Raw genomic sequence first — 18,449 nt, 5'->3', positions numbered from 1 at the left:
AATTTTTAGCTAGGCAATTGGGGTTAAGTGACTTGCCCAGGGTCACACAGCTAGTAAGTGCCACGTGTCTGAGGCCGGATTTGAACTCAGGTCCTCCTTAATCCAGGACTGTTGCTATATCCACTGTGCCACCTAGCTGCCCCTGAGTTATCTTTTAAAATATTATTCTGATCAATACTTTCCAAGTTTTCATCTTTTTTTGGGGGGGTGTTGGGCAATGAGGGTTAAGTGACTTGCCCAAGGTCACACAGCTAGTGTCAAATGTCTGAGGTCGAATTTTAATTCAGGTTCTCCTGAATCCAGGACCACTCTTTTATCCACTGTGTCACCTATCTGACCCCCCAAGTGTTCACCTTTTAATGTCAACTTTCTTTTGAAAGGTTTCTAGCACGGCTAAAATATTCAAGTGACATGTGAGCAGCCATACTCCATTTGCCAACTAATTCCAGTCAGAATTACTGACCCTTCTTCCCATTCTCCTCCCCACTCCCTAGTTCTCAGGAAAATCCTATTTGGTTTGGAGGCTTTTCAGACAGAAATCCTGTTGTCTCCTGTATTTGTCATTGATGTATTAGTGGCATTGAACATTTAACAAATGGTGATAGAAATAAAATAAAACAGTATGTATTATGTGTGTGTATGTATGTGTATTTATGTGTAAATCAGTTCAGGTGTTAATTTACAGCCAAATTCTGAACAGTCTCTGTTTAACAACCTCTTCCCAAGGCCCGCTGTCAAGATGAAAGATGATTTTTCACATTCTGATAAAAAGTAGACCTCTGGGTTTAGTTTTTGAAACAGGAAGATGGGTTTATTTATTCTGGTTATGGACTTCAGAGTCAACTACCCTTCTCCCATGTGAAATTTCACTTAGAAATTTCACGGCAGGAGACGAATTTATAAGCCATTTCTCATGTTACCTACACACAGAAAAACAAAATTTGATAGCCCAGAGTTTACAGGATGAGAGGATTTCCCATAAGTTAGAGTGTATTGGGAAATATGCTTTGTTCCCCCTCCTGAACAGGGAATTCTTAGCCAGAATATTTCCCCTAAAACATGTTCCCTCCACTCCCCTCAAGTCTTAGTCTTCCTACCTCCCCCTTTCCAGTCTTTCCTGTGTTTGATGACCTAATAGCATTTTTCCCTCTGCATACTTTGGCACAGTCTCTTGGTCTGGCTGCTTGAGTGTGTCTGAGTCCACTGAAATTCCTGCATGTTCGCCCAAGATTAAGATGTGGGTCGCGTGTGTCTCTTGCTGGATATGTATTCCTTTTTGTTCTTTCCTCTTAAAGAAATCTCTCTATGTGCAACGTGTCTTGGGGGGAGGTGGTTAGGAGGGAGGGGGCAGATGTGAGGAACTGTCAGACTTGCACGTTTCCAATCGCATTACGTGAACAAATAGCATAGGAGCAGCCCTGCCAAGAAACGCTTGTGTAACTTTGCAAATGTGCCAGAAAGTTTAAAATCTCGCATCTCTCCTCCTTCTTTCACTCCAGACACCAGCAAAAGCAGGACGACGACGATGAGAGGCCGCCCGCTCGCTATTGCTTCTGCTCTTCTCCCCATCCTTCTTCCATAAACACTGGGAAAGGGGGGGAACGGGTAAGACGCCACATCCGCGTTGTCTGTTTTATTTTTTTACGGTCTACACTCTATCCTTGGCGCTCCTAGGTAGCTATTGAAATACGGTCGGTAGACGGTTTTTGCTTTTCTCACAAGTTATTTTCCCCCCTCCCTGCTTTTATTTCTTTAAGCAACGCTTTTCGTGTCTGTGGACATTAAAGGAGAAAGATGCATTTCCCTTCACCCGCAGTTACCCTTGTTCGGTTGCATCTGTGCGTACACTTGGGCTGCATTTTGCAAGTGGTCTGCCAGCAGCCCAGACGAGACCCTCCTCCCCCAGCCGTATGGAGGCAAAAGATTCAGTGGGAGAACAACGGGCAGGTGTTCAGCCTGCTGAGTTTGGGGTCTGAGTACCAGCCTCCGCGCCGGAGGGACCCAGCCGCTGGCTCTGCCGCCGCCTCTTCAGCCTCCTCCTCGCTTCCTCAGTCGCAGGTCCTGCTGCTCAGAAACAACAGCACTTCTCCGCGCTCTCGTCCGCTGCCGTCTGTGGGCGCCCCGGTCCACGACAGCACGAACAGCAGGAGGCAGCCGGCAGCGCGTCACTGGTTCCAGGCTGGTTATCAGCCGTCTGGGCAACGGCACCAGGGTGGACCGTCGGCGTCCACCTCGCCCGCTGACGCCACCACCACCACCAGCAGCCCCGGGGGCCGAACGCGGGGCTCCAGCCCTGCGGTCCAGGACCGCCACCAGACCCCAGCGGGTAGCCGCCCCACCCTAAGCAACCTCAGAGCTCCTAGTCGAGTGGATGGCATGGTGGGCGATGACCCCTACAACCCCTACAAGTACTCAGACGACAACCCCTATTACAACTACTATGACACTTACGAAAGACCACGTCCGGGAAGCAGGCAGAGACCTGGCTATGGGACTGGATACTTCCAGTATGGTAAGTGACAATCACAAGTAATCTGATGTGCAAAAAGTTGGAGATATCTCTCTCCTCCCCACCCCCGCCCCATCCTCCGGAAAAACAAACAAACAAACAAACAAACAAAAAACCACAAAAAACCCAACAGCCCACCCTGCTGCTCTCCTACAAGGAAGCCCAAAGGACCCGACTCAACCAGAACTGCCACATAACCACTTGCAAAAATTCCCCTATTATTTGTCTTCTTTCTTCCCTCCCCCATCCCTCCTTCTACCTAGTCTCAAAACAAGCAGGGGCGTTAGTGGAAAGGACCCAGTTCGGGGAGGAAAGGGTTTGGAGAGAAGAATGATAGGCTAGACAGGAAGCACGGTTTAGTAACAGAGTTTCAAGGTGGTGGATTTCTGATTATTCTTGGCCGATTTGTAGGTCTCCCAGACCTGGTGCCAGATCCCTACTACATTCAGGCGTCCACGTACGTGCAGAGGATGTCCATGTACAACTTGAGATGTGCTGCGGAGGAAAACTGCCTTGCCAGGTAGGGGACGAGGTCTTCTCCTGACCCTAATCCCGGCTGTCTTCCTCTCTGTGCCGTTTCTCTCCCCCCGGAGTCTTGCCCTTGGCAGCTGGGGTCCTAGAGAGGTGGAAGTTTGGAACAGGACAAGTTGAGGATGATGAGATGGAGGAAAGAGCTTTTTTGGTGGGCCCTTGCTCATGATCTTTTCAACTGTTGTGCAGAAGAGGAAGAGTGTGGCTTGGTTTAAGAAAGTGTTTACTTCCTCCTGAATCTTTGGAGTCTCAGGCTTATGTTCAAGTTTCAAAAGCAGTGGGGTCTTGTTAACATGATTAAAGAAAAAGAAATTGTACTTGCCCTGATAAAAGAGCCCACACACTACTATGGGAAGCAGCCATTCCCAGTAAAATTGAATAAAACAACTGTAATTTGACCCTCCAAAAAAATCCACCCAAAAACATAATTATAGACCATGTTAATGATCTCTTAGAAGACTGAAAAGTATGTTTGTTACTGTGGTCTCATTCACTTGGCAAAAGTTGTTGGGTTTTTTCCCCCTCTCCTTTTATTTTAGCTGTAATTAACATGTTCTGGTTTTACTTCGACAAGCCTTCAAGCTTTGCTTTTTCAACAGCTTTAAAATAAAGATCCTTAACTTGGAGAATAGGGGTTGTTAAGGTTTTGATGATCAACAGCCAATAGAGGGAGCCCAAGATGCTTTGGAAGGTGCCACAAAAAAAAAAGTTAAGAAATTCTTTGGCTTTTAAGAGAATGGTGGTAACATACTCCAAGACTAACCCAAAAGTGTATTTGGAGTTATAACTGCAAACTAGGGCAAGCTTTAAGAGGCTTAAAAATGTGCTTTTGCAACCAGCATAGTGTGTCTTTTTGTATTTTGGAAAAGGGATAGAGATTAAATTAAATTGGAAATACATTTGCACATAAAAACCAAATCTTTTAGTCATTATATAATCCGATAATTCTTATTTTTACCCGGCCTGTAATTTCATTACATAAATAAATGGAGCTCCTGGAGAGGAACTTCCTCTACCAATGCTGGAAAGTACTTAGAAATACTGAGAAGTTATGATTTATCCAGGGTCCCACAACTAGTATGTACCAGAGGTGGGATTTAAATCCTAGTCCTTCATATTGGAGGAAATCTCTCTGTTCACTGCTCCACACTGCCTCTCTATTTACTGCTCATGGTAGTCTTACGTATTTGGGAATGCTGGACCCCACACCTCTTGTGTTTGTTTATTCTTTTGCTTTGACTGATTTGGTCTTCCTGATGGTACTTCTTGCTCCTACCAAAGGAAAGGAAGGAAAAAGAGATGGCCCTCCAACAATATAGTATAACCACAATGATCTCTCACGAACTAACAGATTTGAATAGCTGTATAATTTGAGCTTTATTTTAATGACATAGAGACTTAGACCTGTTATCTAAATATCTGCACTTCAGTCCTAGATGTGGTACTTGCTAGTTTTGTGACCATTGGCAAGAACTTAACTTATCTGAGCCTCAATAATTATAATACTTTTCCTACCTATTTCATAGAGTTCTTGAGGTCATTGTTTTATAAACAGCAGTAAAGCATCACATAAATGGGCATCTTTATTAAGCATTTATCCAATACTAAGAAGTAGCATGACTTAGTGATAGCATCAGGAAGAATGGGATTTGAATCCTGACTTTTGACTCTTACCTAATGTGTGACTTTCTATTTGCCTTGGATAATTTCCTAAGACTTATCTACTAAATCACAGAGTTGTTACCATTTAGATCTGCCTTGGTGGAGGGAGTTCCCTGAAACATACTAGGATAGATTCCTCTTTTACCTGTGGTTTGGAATAATTCCTTGCCTAAACTTCATTTCTTTTTTAATTAACTGTGCATATTACACACAAAATTTGGGGATAATGGTGCCCTTTTATCCGTCTGGCTTTTAAGCATCACATATTTATTTCCTTATGAGAAGGGAAGAGAGAGGGGTGAGCAGGAGGTCACTATAGCTATGTCATGACTATCTCTTTTCCACAACTGCAGTTCAGCATATAGGTCAGATGTCAGAGATTATGATAACCGAGTGCTGCTAAGATTTCCCCAACGAGTGAAAAATCAAGGGACTTCAGATTTTTTACCAAGCCGCCCAAGATATTCATGGGAGTGGCACAGCTGCCACCAGTGAGTATACTCATCATTGTACGGTACTCTTAAATCTCAGTTTTCATTTGGTATTTGTTATGTTGGATATTCTTCACCTTTCTCATACAATGGAGGATGATGCTGTCTTGTCATTTGGAAAAAAATAAAAAAAGAAAAATAGGGTAATATACCTTGCCTAAATATCATTAAATCAGTCTTTACATTGCTTGACAATGCTTGAAAGTGGATATTAGTATGCCTTGAATTGAAAGCATTAAGTCCTTTACACTAGAAAGGAGTTCTGTTTCCAAAATGACAGCTGTAAGGAAAGGGCATTTTGATTGGAGTAGAGGCTATGTAAATATGATATTCTTGTAAAACTAATTTTGGAGTTTTAACACTGTATCATAAAAGATAATTTTAAATATACTTTAAAGGGCGATAGAAATTGGATAATCAAAGAGCTGGAAAAAATCTGGAAAGAGTACTTAGTTTAGTCTTCTTTTAAAAGGACTGCAGCAAAACTGTCCCAAATAGATACTAGCTAATCATATTCTTAAAGCTCTCTAGGAATAATTATTCTATCATCTTCCCCAAGTATTTTTCAGCAATTTAAAAATCTTCTTTGTCTTCTATCCCTTGAGAGAGAAAGAAGTTACTCAATATCTTGTTCAAAGGCTTCTTAATTACTTGGAAAATTACAATAAAGTTCCACTTTTTAATGGAAAGGGTAGATACCAAATTTATTTCACAGAAATAGATTCTCTTCCTTTTCCTTCTCCTTTCCCTACTATAGCAAAATGGACATTGGCCATCTATCGTAAAACTGTTATGCTGTATTTTAATACTGATGGGAATAAAACATATTCTCTTTCTTTCCTTTATTAATGAATTAAAATGTGCAAGGATTCAATAAAATACTTATAAGTAGCCAAGATGGAGTAGTGGATAGAGATGTAGCCTTGCACTCAAGAAAACTTTAGTCTTTCAAAACTTATCCATCCTCAGATAGATAGATATGCACATATGTATGCACACACATCTCTGCATATGTTTTATCTATATATACATGTATATATACACATACATATATGCACATATCTTTATCTATCTATTTAACTGACCTCGTGCAAGTCATTTGACATAAGAAGGTCCTAGGCAACTTTCTAAGACTATAAGATGTAGAACAGTTGCTGAGACCAGTATTGGTAGAGTTTCCACACAGAGAGTTCTCTTACCAATGAAATCACAAGTCTGAACCAAAAAATGTATACATATCTTGTAAACTTTTTTAGTCACCTTAATTTCATAAACTTATTTCCAGGAAAGCAGAAAAAAATAATTTGCTCCACTGCCAAATCAAATCATGCCATCCTTCCAATTTTAAAATAAAAGATATTGGGGGCAGCTAGGTGGCACAGTGGATAAAGCACTGGCCTTTGATTCAGGAGGACCTGAGTTCAAATCCAGCCTCAGACACTTGACACTAGCTGTGTGACCCTGGGCAAGTCACTTAACCCTCATTTCCCTGCTCCCCCCCCCCCCAAAAAAAATTAAAGATATTGCTAAATCTTCTGTTTCTCCAAATTTTCTGTTATGTTTTTGAAGCCAAATATTGAGCCTAAAGGGAAGATTGCCTTACAGTTTCTTGAGGTGACCTCGTCATTTAACATGTATTCCAGATTGTGCTTACTTTGTGGGTCCCTTGTATATCCAATCTTTTTTGGATGCCATTGTGAATAATCATTTATTTCTCATTTTTATTTTCCTGAGCATGTTTTCTTTGTTCTCCCTTCCAGCTATCCCTATTTGAACTTGATTACCATTTTAAATGACTACTCCCTTAATTTGTCAAAGTCAACCTGATTTCTGTTCCTGTAATGTGAGAAAGTATTTACTTTTATGGTGATGATGGCAATAAGAAAAACATTGGGTAAATTCCTTATCTCACCCTTCATTTTAATACTGGAAAAAGGGATAATATAAAAATTTTATTTCCACTTTACAAATCACTTTTGAGAGATCCCTCTTAGCCTGGTTATGGCTGCAGTTTTAGTATCATCCTCTTTTCTGTCAGTTCAGGAATTAAAAACCTCTGCTGTAGATAATCAGATTCTAGTAAATTTGGCTACAGAAGTGTTATGTTTAAAAGCAAAACAAAACAAAACTGTCACCCACATTCTTGTCAAAAGGAAATATTAATCACTGCTCCTTGAAAGAAACATAGCAGCAGCCAGACATAACAGAAGAGGTACTGAGTTTGGAGTCAGAAGACCAGGTTTCAAAACACAGCTGTACTGCTTACCACCTCTGTGACTTTGGGAAGGTTACTTCATCTTTCTGGTCCTCAGTTTCCAGACTTGAAAAGGAGCATTAGATGACCTCTCCTCTGGATCTAAATTTATGAGCCTATTCCAAAGATCAAGTATCAGCTACCTCCACTTAAAAGCAAGTAATTCAGAACTTGTTTATTATAAAGAAACTTAATGTAATTTAAAAAAATTTAAAAAACTTACAAGCCTCCTCCTAGAAGTAAAAGTATTAACATTTATTTCCCCAAATGGTTGTCTTTATACATGGAAGAAAAAATAAAACTAGTATATTTTTTCATCCTTAAAAGATATAATCACAATTTTAATGTGAAAATAAATGAGGTCTTATAGAAAACAGACGTTTTATGACATTAGTTTGCTATGACTGAATTGTTTTATGTATAGTCCAGTTTTTAACTCATGTGCCTTTGTTGAATGGACTACCAGACATTACCATAGTATGGATGAATTTAGCCACTATGACTTACTTGATGCCAGCACCCAGAGGAGAGTGGCTGAAGGCCATAAAGCAAGTTTTTGCCTTGAAGATACTTCCTGTGATTATGGATATTATAGACGATATGCCTGTACAGCACACACACAAGTAAGTTGATATTTCCTTCCATACTCCAAGCTTACAGGTCACAGAAAGAAATGACATACTCTTTTTATTCCTGCAATTTTTCCTCTGAGTTACTTCATTTAATAAGTCATCTTGTCAAAGTAAAAAAATACAAGGGAAATGGAAATGAATGGACTTGCTTTTAATATAAATACATATAATACAGATAAATTATATGTGATATGTAGTATAACCATGTGGTAAAAGCAAGTCTATTTATTCATTTCCATTATTACTATGGAGAGAGACAGAGACAGAAAGAGAAACAGAAAGACAGAGAGACAAAGAAATAGCAAGTTCATTCATTTCCATTTCCTCTTTGTGTATATGTATGTATCTGTGGTGGTGTATATATTTAATTTGTATCCTTTATGGGAGCTATATCACACATCATAATTAGGAATGTAAGAGTCAATGAAGTCTTTTAATACAATTTCTTGAATAGATGGGTAACATGGATTGGTGTGGGAGCATTTTTTTTATATTGTTTAACCAACTTGGATGACTTAAATGTCATCCAGACTTTGCATATTTATTTAAAACCACCTATCCCCTTCATCTGGCTAATGCATTATTACAAGAATATGATGGTTGACAATGGTAATTGAAGGGGAAAAGGGAAAGCAAGCTCCTTATAAGGTTCTTTCCAAAAAGTCTTCCTTTTCAATGATAAATCTAAGAAGAGAAGGGTATAGTTACTCTCCCATGCATACATGTGTACACATTTTAAATTTCAAAGATAATTGATGTCAGATGCAGAGATCTGGGACTGATTTTTAAAAAATAGTGCTGAATTAAGCAGTTTACATATGTTTTATAGTTGGAAAATGTGTGCTTCCATAGTTAAAGCTGTGTCAGTGTTTCCATAAGGAGCCCCAATTTGTAAGTGGACAATATAATTTCACTCCAGCCTGAATTTTGGCAGGAAAAAAAGTAAATCAACATAATCCAGTCCAAAGCTGATCAGCAGCTGTGATCTTGCAAAGTAAATCTATGTGCTAGAGTGGGACACTTCTTAGGTAGGTAAATATGTGTGATATCTTTCTGAACCCACATCACAGCCGATAGAGAGAATATATATACAAGTCTATGTATTGTTGTACCAACATTTGTTCCCCAGAAAAAGAAACTACATATCTATAAACAGGTGTATATGTGCTAGTATGTCTTTATTATGTATCTTTTACATTGAAAGGTTTTGTTGCTTATGTTATCTCTGTGTGCAGATGAATAAAAGGTGACTTTCATTCTACATTGTGCACAATTCCAAAATGTCCTTCTGGGAACATCTAATTGTGTCTTCTGTAGAGCCTGGGGCTATTTGTAGTTCTCTCTCTTCTTCCCATGATCTGTAGAGTCCTCCTGGGCAGCTAGGTGGTGCAGTGGCCCTGAAGTTGGGAGGACCTGAATTCAAATCTCACCTAAGACACCAACTGCGTGACCCTGGAGGAATCACTTAACCCCAATTGCCTTAAATATCCAGGGCCATCTCCAGTCATCCTGTTATATATCTTGCCACTGGACCCAGATGGCTCTGGAGGAGAGAGTGAGGTTGGTGAACTTGCACAGTCCTCGCTCACTTAAATCTGATTCAGTGCAAGTCACGACATCACCCCTGTTATGGTCCTCTTCACAAAGGAAGGACAAACTACAACAACAAACAATAACAATCCTACTACTCAAAAAGAGCTGCTCCATTTCTTCTGCCCATACAAGCTGGTCACAAATCTGAAGCCCTGCTTGAAGCTGTTCCTTAGTGTATCTCTATATCCCCTATTGATGAGGGTGATGACTTCCTGTCATCACCTGATTATGTTTTGGCCATGGTCTTTTGTCATTCTCTTCACACATATTCTACCCAGTAGAGAGGTTTCCCATAAAACACTTATTTTAGTGATTAGTTGCATTTTAGAACCTTTTGAGTGAATTTACTTTTATCATTTTACATTCTAACTTTCTTAGTCGACTCATGAAACTGAGAAGCCAGATGAGATATGTTTGTCAATCTGAGTCGTTTCTTTACTAGTGGGAAATGTCAGAGGTCTAAGCTGTGTGGACTTTTGTTTTTCTCCACATTGGAACAATAACCTAAACTTGGTTTAGTATCAGAGTTTTAGTTACTAAGATTTAGTTTGCTGACAGAAATCTATTACAATATTATATATATTAAGGATTATATCCTTAGACTACTCACATTTTATTCTCTCTCTCTCTCTTTTTTTTTTTTTTTTAGGGACTGAGCCCTGGTTGCTACGATACCTATAATGCAGATATAGATTGTCAGTGGATTGATATTACAGATGTAAAGCCTGGAAACTATATTCTGAAGGTAGTGAAATCTGAAAATGTATTTAGACTGCAAGCCTCTGTGAACATCTATGGAATAAGATATTCAACCATCATAGGATTTGACATGTTTTAGAGCAGGGCTTCTTAAACTTTTTTCAGTCGGGACCCCTTTTTGCCCAAAAACTTTTTACAAGACCCTGGGTATATAGGTATATAAAATAGGTATACAAATCAAAGATTTAGTGCCAAATTTTTCAAGATCCACACATTTAGTTATGAACCCAATATGGGGTTGTGACCCACGGTTTAAGAAGCTTTTATTCAGAGTGCTCATTTGAGACCACACCTAACCCAACCCAGACCTATGAGAATTCCTCTTGTTTGCATAATCATTCTTTGTAATTCTTTCAAAGTTTAACAAACTCTTTTAACTTAAGGTGCTCAAGTTTTAGTTTAAGACTATTTCTTCTTGTTCTAGCCTACATGGAAACAAAGAACAGCTGGCTAGTGTATAATGATGATATCTGATAAGTAAATATTATTTGCTTCTATTAGGTCAGTGTAAATCCCAGCTATTTGGTGCCTGAGTCTGACTACTCAAACAATATTGTACGCTGTGACATTCGATATACAGGACATCATGCGTATGCCTCTGGTTGTACAATTTCACCGTAAGTTCCTTGTCTTTTTAAATTTTTCTTCACAAATAGATTTTTTCCCCCCTAACCCTAAATCTGACATTTACAAATAGTTTAAGTCACTATGAGTATATCTCCCTTCCCCTAAATTCTTTTAAACTGTGAAGATACAAAATGTTACAAGATCAGGTTTATATAATCAAGGCCAATTCTTTTTGCACTGATAGTAAGTATGGCTGTGCAAAATGGTGAGTGTGCAAAGAATTCTTATTTCTCTATTTAGAACCAAAATTTCACATAATTGGATGCTATGACCATAGGTGTTATAAAATATAGTAACTGTTATCAGGTAGGGTTTTAGAATGAGGTATTCTTGTTAAATAAATACAAGAATCTCACATATACCATATTTTTTAATTTTTATTTTTGCAGGGCAATGAGGGTTAAGTGACTTGCCCAGGGTCACACAGCTAGTAAGTGTCAAGTGTCTGAGGCTGGATTTGAACTCGGGTACTCCCGAATCCAAGGCCAGTGCTTTATCCACTGCGCCACCTAGCTGCCCCCTCATTTACCATATTTTCCAAATAATTAGGTATGGTACACTTAATGATTGAATTATATTAACTATAACTCAAGAAAACACTCCATGGCTTTGAAGTGCCACCATGTCATATATACTGGCAAAATATCTAAATGCTGGGCAATAAGAATTTCTAGCTGAGAGAATCCTAGAAAACAAAGTCTCCTGTCCATAGATTTTATGCTATTATTAACTTGGTTTAGTGTAACAATAGCAACAGAGGAACCATTTCACAGCAATTAGGATAACTGAAAAGGAGAGCTTCAAGTATGTTCTGTAAACTCTATTGGTTGACACCCAGAAAAAAAAAACAAAACAGCATTAACCTGAGGTTTCCTTTAATGAAAATAATAAATGTGGCTAAATGAAGTACTTGAATTTAATTTCTATAAATGTTGGTGACAGTATCATCTTATACATATTAGATTTGCTTTTCTGTAATGATATTTACCCTTCCTCTTCCTGCTGTTACTAGCTAACATTTATATAGTGCTTACTATGTGCCAGCACTGTGCTAAGTGGTTTATACTTATCTCATTTAATCCTCACAACAACCCTGAAAGGTAGGTGCTATTATTACCCCCATTTTACAGATCAAGTAACTGAGGAAAAGAGAGGTTGTGACTTGCCCAGGGTCACATAGCTAGTGATAATACACAAATGGAACTATCCATGTAAATAATTTGGCAAAATTAAACTTGTATAGAATTTTATCCAACTGTGTGATTTGAGACAAGTCACAATGTTTTTCACCTCAATTTTCTCTTCTATAAAATGAGGACATGGACCAGACTATAAAAATCACTAACGTCCCTTTCTGATCCAAAATGCTGTTATTTTATATTAAGTTCTCATCCCTGAATACAACTTTTTTGAGGGAACAGTTTTGAAAATTTAATAAATGAAATTAACATTTAAGTAGATATTTTCAGTATTTACTTAGGATGTGTGGCCATGAGGTCATGTTGGTTGGTAATTTGTGTCTGAAAAAAAATAGAACCCTAATATTATATTTTAATCTAAATATAAATTTTCAGAATTTTAGCACAGTATATGTGGATTAAAAGAGGGAACATGTGTTATTTATTTTTGTTTTGTACTGTGATTTCATTGGTAGAGGAAACCTCTTTGATCATGTACCAGTGGTGGGCCTTGAATAGAGGTCATCCTGATTCTAAGATCAACTTTCTACCCATGACATCTGGTTGCCTCTCCTCAATAAAATAAGGTCATTGGAATAGAGACCCCAACAGACCTTCTTAATCTAAAATTGTATTATTCAATGTAAATTTTTCATCCCCGATAAAATTTAATGTTAGAAAGTTTGTATCTTACAGTTTAGATTTAATGACATTCTCATTTCACATATTAGTAATTAATTTACCAGTGTGCTTATAATATTTTGTAGTCTTTTTACAGAGTATAATCATAATTATTAACAGAATTGTGATTCTTCACATCTTACAGTGTGAATTTATCTACTCAAGACCTCCAGTTTCCCTTTTTAGTTGTTTAGTCTTTTTCAGTCATGTCTGACTCACCGTGACCCTGTTTGAGATTTTCTTGGCAAAGATATTGTTAGGTTTGCCATTTCCTTTAACTTAACAGGGTTAAGTGACTTGTATAGGGTTACATAGCTAATAAGTGTCTGGTGCTAGATTTGAACACAGAAAGAGGAATCTTCCTGACTCCAGGCCCACTACTCTATCCACTCTGTCACTTAGCTACCTCTTTTCCTACTTATATAATTCTACTCATTTTTCATAATTTTTAATACTTAGAAGTTGAAACTGCACTTATCAGATATATAACTACTTCTCTCAATCAATCATTAGTAATCATTTACTAAGCACCTTAAGTATATAGTTTTTGTTATTTGGAAGAAGGAAATTGCTTCCATATCTTGTGCCTAAAGTCAGGAAGGGTAGAATAGAAAAATTTTAATGATTGCTGAATTTTTCCAGACTGCACTATGTATACCAACTTTTCTTTTCTCCCTCTCTCTTTTTTTTTTATTTAGGTACTAAGAGAAAAACAAAAAGTAAAATAAAAAAAAATGGATGAACCAGTGCCTGATGTTTTGAACTGAAAAAAAAAATAATGAAAGAAAGAAAAGAAAAACAACCTAGATTAACTTCAGTAGGATGTAAATGTTTGGGAAAGAACACAGAAAACAAAAAAGGAATTATCATTTGGACTGCTTAATAACAAAACATAACTGGATTTTGAGATTGGGAATATTTAAATTACACTTATGAGATAGGTGTGATGAATTATGCAAAGTGTTTCAAATCCCACAGTTAAGATCATTTGCTTTTTCTAAGAAACTTGCCTTGCAGTGCACTGGGAATTGGGAATGCAAGCCAGCAAAATACTTGTTTCATTGAACTATTATGAATGAGCTGAAATTGTTTTGTGCTCAAACATTTTTAATGTACTAAATTACAACAAAATATAATAGTGACCAATTTGTAAATACTAGCAAAATTAATTTGGAAATGTTAATCCTATCATTACTCCTACAAATAAACATGGAAATATTGGTGCTGAGGAAAGAATACACATTATTGATTTCAAGAAATATTAATATATAGCAGAGAAGTGTCAGTGTATGTATTAAGATAGTTACATTCCTATATAAAATTTTATGTTTACATTTTTAACATTAGTAGATAAACCCTTTTCTTTCTTCCAATACATAGCTCAGTTCTGACACAAATCAGGTTTAGTTTTCAAATGAATTAAGGAACTGAACCACACAATCCAAGTCCAAGATTTTTTTATGATGCCTTGTCCATTTCTTTGATCTTGACTATAGCTACAGACATTCAAAATTACATTCTTAAAATGACAAGTTAGGGGACAGTGTGAATAGGCTACCATACAAGTAAAATACAATTCTTGCAACGTGGGTAATTTTCAAACTAATAGAGGTTTAAATAAAATATTAACAAAACTTACCATCTCCAGGTCACAAGAAAAAAGTAGGTAGCCCAAAATATTACTGCATAGCAAACATATTTTTTAAATGAAAGGAAAACATCTTTGTTGTCCCCAATATATTTTTTTAACCTTTCATACTTGATATTTTTTACACACGAGAATCATTAGCATATTTTATTGTCGAAGAAACTATTCATATCAGTAAGATCTCAGATTCTATGAAATATATACAACTACAATTAAAATATTTTAAATATTATACAGGATATATGACTCACTATGTCTATGCAATAAAGGATCATCAAATTACGTCAGTAAGGAGCTAATCATTAATATTTTTTTCTGAAAAGTTTAGCCCAAATCAGTACATGAATTAATTATTAGCATAAGAAAGGAGACAAGGGGGGTATTTTCTGTAAAGTGACAAGCTGTACTGTATAATAAGACAGCTGTGATATTACTTTTAAACTGTGAAATAATTTGCCACAATAGAATTTGGATAGCTTCTGGTTTTTTTCCTGAAAAGCAGAAGATGGAGTGTGAGTTATCTACACTTGGTGGTGCTTAAACAGAAATTAACATAAATTAAACAATATCAAAAAATCTAAATTATGATATGCATTTAAATATTTCCACAAGATGTCACATGGAAACGTGAATTGAAATCTCCATGGTTTATAAAACAAAAAGGTACAATCATCAATAATTATTAAATACCTGTTGTGTACATGGTCCTATAAAAGGTCCTATCTTCCTGCTCTTTTTTTTTAAATGAGGCAATTGGGGTTAAGTGACTTGCCCAGGGTCACACAGCTAGTAAGTGTTAAGTGTCTGAGGCCGGATTTGAACTCAGGTACTCCTGATTCCAGGGCCGGTGTTCTATCCACTGCGCCAACTAGCTGCCCCTAAAAGGTCCTATCTTAAGAGAATACAGTTTACATTATGCATCATGCCCTCCAAATGCAAATATTTACCAGTATTTAGTAGTATACTGTGACACTGAAATAGTCACAAAGCTTTTGAAGAATCTGTATCTGGGCTATGGAATTATTTCTTTAATTATGATCTTTTCTAGTAGAGATGATCTTAAAACACTTTTTTTTAACTACTGTCAGTATTTTTACTGAGCCAGACTGGCATCTAAAGATATATATATATATATCTTTTCATGAAAAGCATTATGATTTAGAGCTGAAAGGAGCCAGTAAGAATCTAGTCAATTTCAGTGAGATCATAGGTCCATTTTCATATATGTATGTATACATATATATATGTATATATATATGTATATGTATATATATATATATGTGTATATATATATATATAAACATAACTAATATGTAATTTTACAGATAAGGAAATTGGGACCCAAAGAGGTTGAGTGATTTGCCCAAAGTCAAGATTTGAACATAAATCCAAATCCAGGCCTTTTCTCCATAAACCTCTGCTTACTCACACACTTATCCTTTAAAAACCTTGACTGTTTTTTGGACACATAAAAATCCATCGACTAAGCCTAACTGTATTCACTTCATGTGAAAAAATTTATCACAAAATGTAGCAATGATACAGGCCGAAACGACCAAGTTAACGGGCCCCTACTATTGCATTATTACCACTTTCAGAGGATCAAATTACTGAAAGGGACCTTCATTTTCCCGATGATGAACTGTGTTGATAAAATTTGTGTTATGAAAATCATTGAAAAGTCATGAAGGCTTGTGCTATTAATATTTATAAGCATGTTCCCAATACCTTAGAAATGACTGCATTTTAAATTTAACATGAAAGACTTTGATTTTTTAAAATAAAAATTCATTTACATTAAGGGAGCCCCATATTATCCTTTATTCTATATTAACTCTCTCTTTCCCCTAGAATGTCATTTTTAAGCCCTGAAGAAATAATTTCAAGGAGTAATCACCAAACCCCAAATAATAACAATATAGATCACTGGTAACAGATATTAATCAATAAAGCTGTAGATAAATTGAAAAATTAGTAGGAAGCAAAGGTGACATAAAAATAAAGGAACTGGGAAAAGTCTGGCTTCAATAGTTAAGGACCATGGGGAAAAATAGGCCTTAGAACTCACCATTTTTATGTATCATCTAGTTTTAAATATCATATATTCTTTCAGATGGTGTGATTATACAATGGAATTTAAAATTTCTTTACTGGTGAATAAGATTCAGACTCCCCTAACATTACCATCATGTTTTATTTTAAGCTAATGCATCAAAGAAAATATTTTAGAAGCTTATATTTTATTAAAATACATCTTATGAGATCATTTTAGTTGGCATTATTTTCAAAAAACGAAACTATAAGAACTACGGTCTCAAAAATATTAAAAATTTTTCCCTTACAAACTTATCTGAGAGTTATTCTATAAATAATGTTCTCCATTCAGATTTGAGAGGAAATGCAACCTATTGAAAACAACTGTGTAAAGCTAAGCGATTAACCATATGTCACTAATCTTTAAAGGGTACAACTCCTTTCCTAATGCTGCTGGATCTTTTTTGACAACTATAAAATAAGGATCTGACAAAACCTAACATATATGGAATACAAAAAAGCTTCATTTTTATTTTGTACCAAAGTTTATTGTGTATGTCAAGTGGCACATAATTTAGCTTCAATCAATCCCTTTCTGTCAAACTTTTTCTTTTCTTTTTTTTTTTTTTTGGAAGAATTGTATCTATCCAATCAAAAAAGCAAGTTTCATTCCCAAGCCTCCAAAACTGGTCTGACTTGTTCTATGCTATAACTTGCAATTAAGACATGCCCATAGATGCTTCAGGTTTTAAATGGTGCTAAATTATTTCAACTTGAATGTAAACCATATGATTCCATGTTAATGGGAAATGAGCATTTAATGTTTAACTGCAACACTCAGTGAAAAGTCCCTTTACAATGTTATCTTTGTGGTATCTCCCTCTTTATTTAGGAATTGTCTTTAAAATTTTTATAACTTTATTTGAAGGGTTTTATTTAAAATATTCTGATGCATTATATTCTTCAGTGCACTTTCATATGCTTTTCTTGTATGTCTGTATTATGATTGCAAAGTTTATACAAAATGACTTGAATAAACAGTTTCAAGTGTTTGAATTGTCCGAATGCTTTGCTTATGAATAGAGATTCTGAATTTCAAATTGGATTAAAGTGTTTGCCTAGGTGATTTCTTATGATTTATTTATTTATTCATTCATTTCTCTTTCTTTCTTTCTTTCTTTCTTTCTTTCTTTCTTTCTTTCTTTCTTTCTTTCTTTCTTTCTTTCTTTCTTTCTTTCTTTCTTTCTTTCTTTCTTTCTTTCTTTCTTTCTTTCTTTCTTTCTTTCTTTCTTTCTTTCTTTCTTTCTTTTTGGTGAGGCAATTGGGGTTAAGTCCCAGGGTCACACAGCTAGTAAGTGTTAAGTGTCTGAGGCTAGATTTGAACTTAGGTCCTCCTGAATCCAGGGCCAGTGATCTATCCACTGCACCACCTAGCTGCTCCCTAGGTGATTTAAAAATGGATAAAAGTTCATTTGGTGGACATTTTTTTTTTAATTTGAAAATAACTATCATTTTACCTGATTGCACCCGCATTTGTTCTTTTCGCCTAAACCAATTTCTTTATATTTTAAATACGAGGTCTCCCCATCTGGCCCAGGCTGGAAGTCCAGGGGCTATTCACAGGCAGATCCCCAGTACTTTTACTACAGGAGCTTTGGCCTAATTTCATTTCTGAACTGCACAAATTTATTCCTTCTTAGACAACGTAGTGGGCCCCCTGCTTTCCTGCTGAAGCAGAAATTAGTGAGGACACTTGAGCCACATAGCCCAATGCAGCCCAGAACTCCCAAACTCTAGCCATCTGCCAGCACCATCCTTATTAGCAGCTGGGATCACAGACATGTGCCATT

General features: G+C 36.5%; 1 protein-coding gene across 5 annotated transcripts; it reads left to right on the top strand.

Annotated features, from left to right (window-relative positions):
• The first annotated feature begins 1,178 nt into the window (after positions 1-1,178).
• LOX (lysyl oxidase) lies at positions 1,179-17,744 on the top strand. Of its 5 annotated transcripts, XM_043979696.1 has the most exons (9): positions 1,179-1,237; positions 1,500-1,605; positions 1,758-2,512; positions 2,921-3,029; positions 5,056-5,193; positions 7,914-8,070; positions 10,322-10,417; positions 10,933-11,048; positions 13,616-17,744. In XM_043979696.1, exons 3-9 carry the CDS (start codon positions 1,795-1,797, stop codon positions 13,620-13,622), a joined length of 1,341 nt encoding a protein of 446 aa, XP_043835631.1. In that variant the 5' UTR covers positions 1,179-1,237; positions 1,500-1,605; positions 1,758-1,794; the 3' UTR covers positions 13,623-17,744. The 5 variants fall into 5 exon arrangements, with proteins under 5 accessions (XP_043835631.1, XP_043835629.1, XP_043835632.1 ...); XM_043979694.1 differs by having other exon boundaries at positions 1,500-2,512; XM_043979697.1 differs by lacking the exon at positions 1,179-1,237 and having other exon boundaries at positions 1,250-1,605; positions 1,788-2,512.
• The last annotated feature ends 705 nt before the right edge of the window (positions 17,745-18,449 follow it).

Source organism: Dromiciops gliroides, chromosome 1 (genome assembly GCF_019393635.1).
Source record: "Dromiciops gliroides isolate mDroGli1 chromosome 1, mDroGli1.pri, whole genome shotgun sequence".
Classification (NCBI taxonomy): domain Eukaryota; kingdom Metazoa; phylum Chordata; class Mammalia; order Microbiotheria; family Microbiotheriidae; genus Dromiciops; species Dromiciops gliroides.
This window is presented reverse-complemented; position numbering and strand designations above follow the sequence as displayed.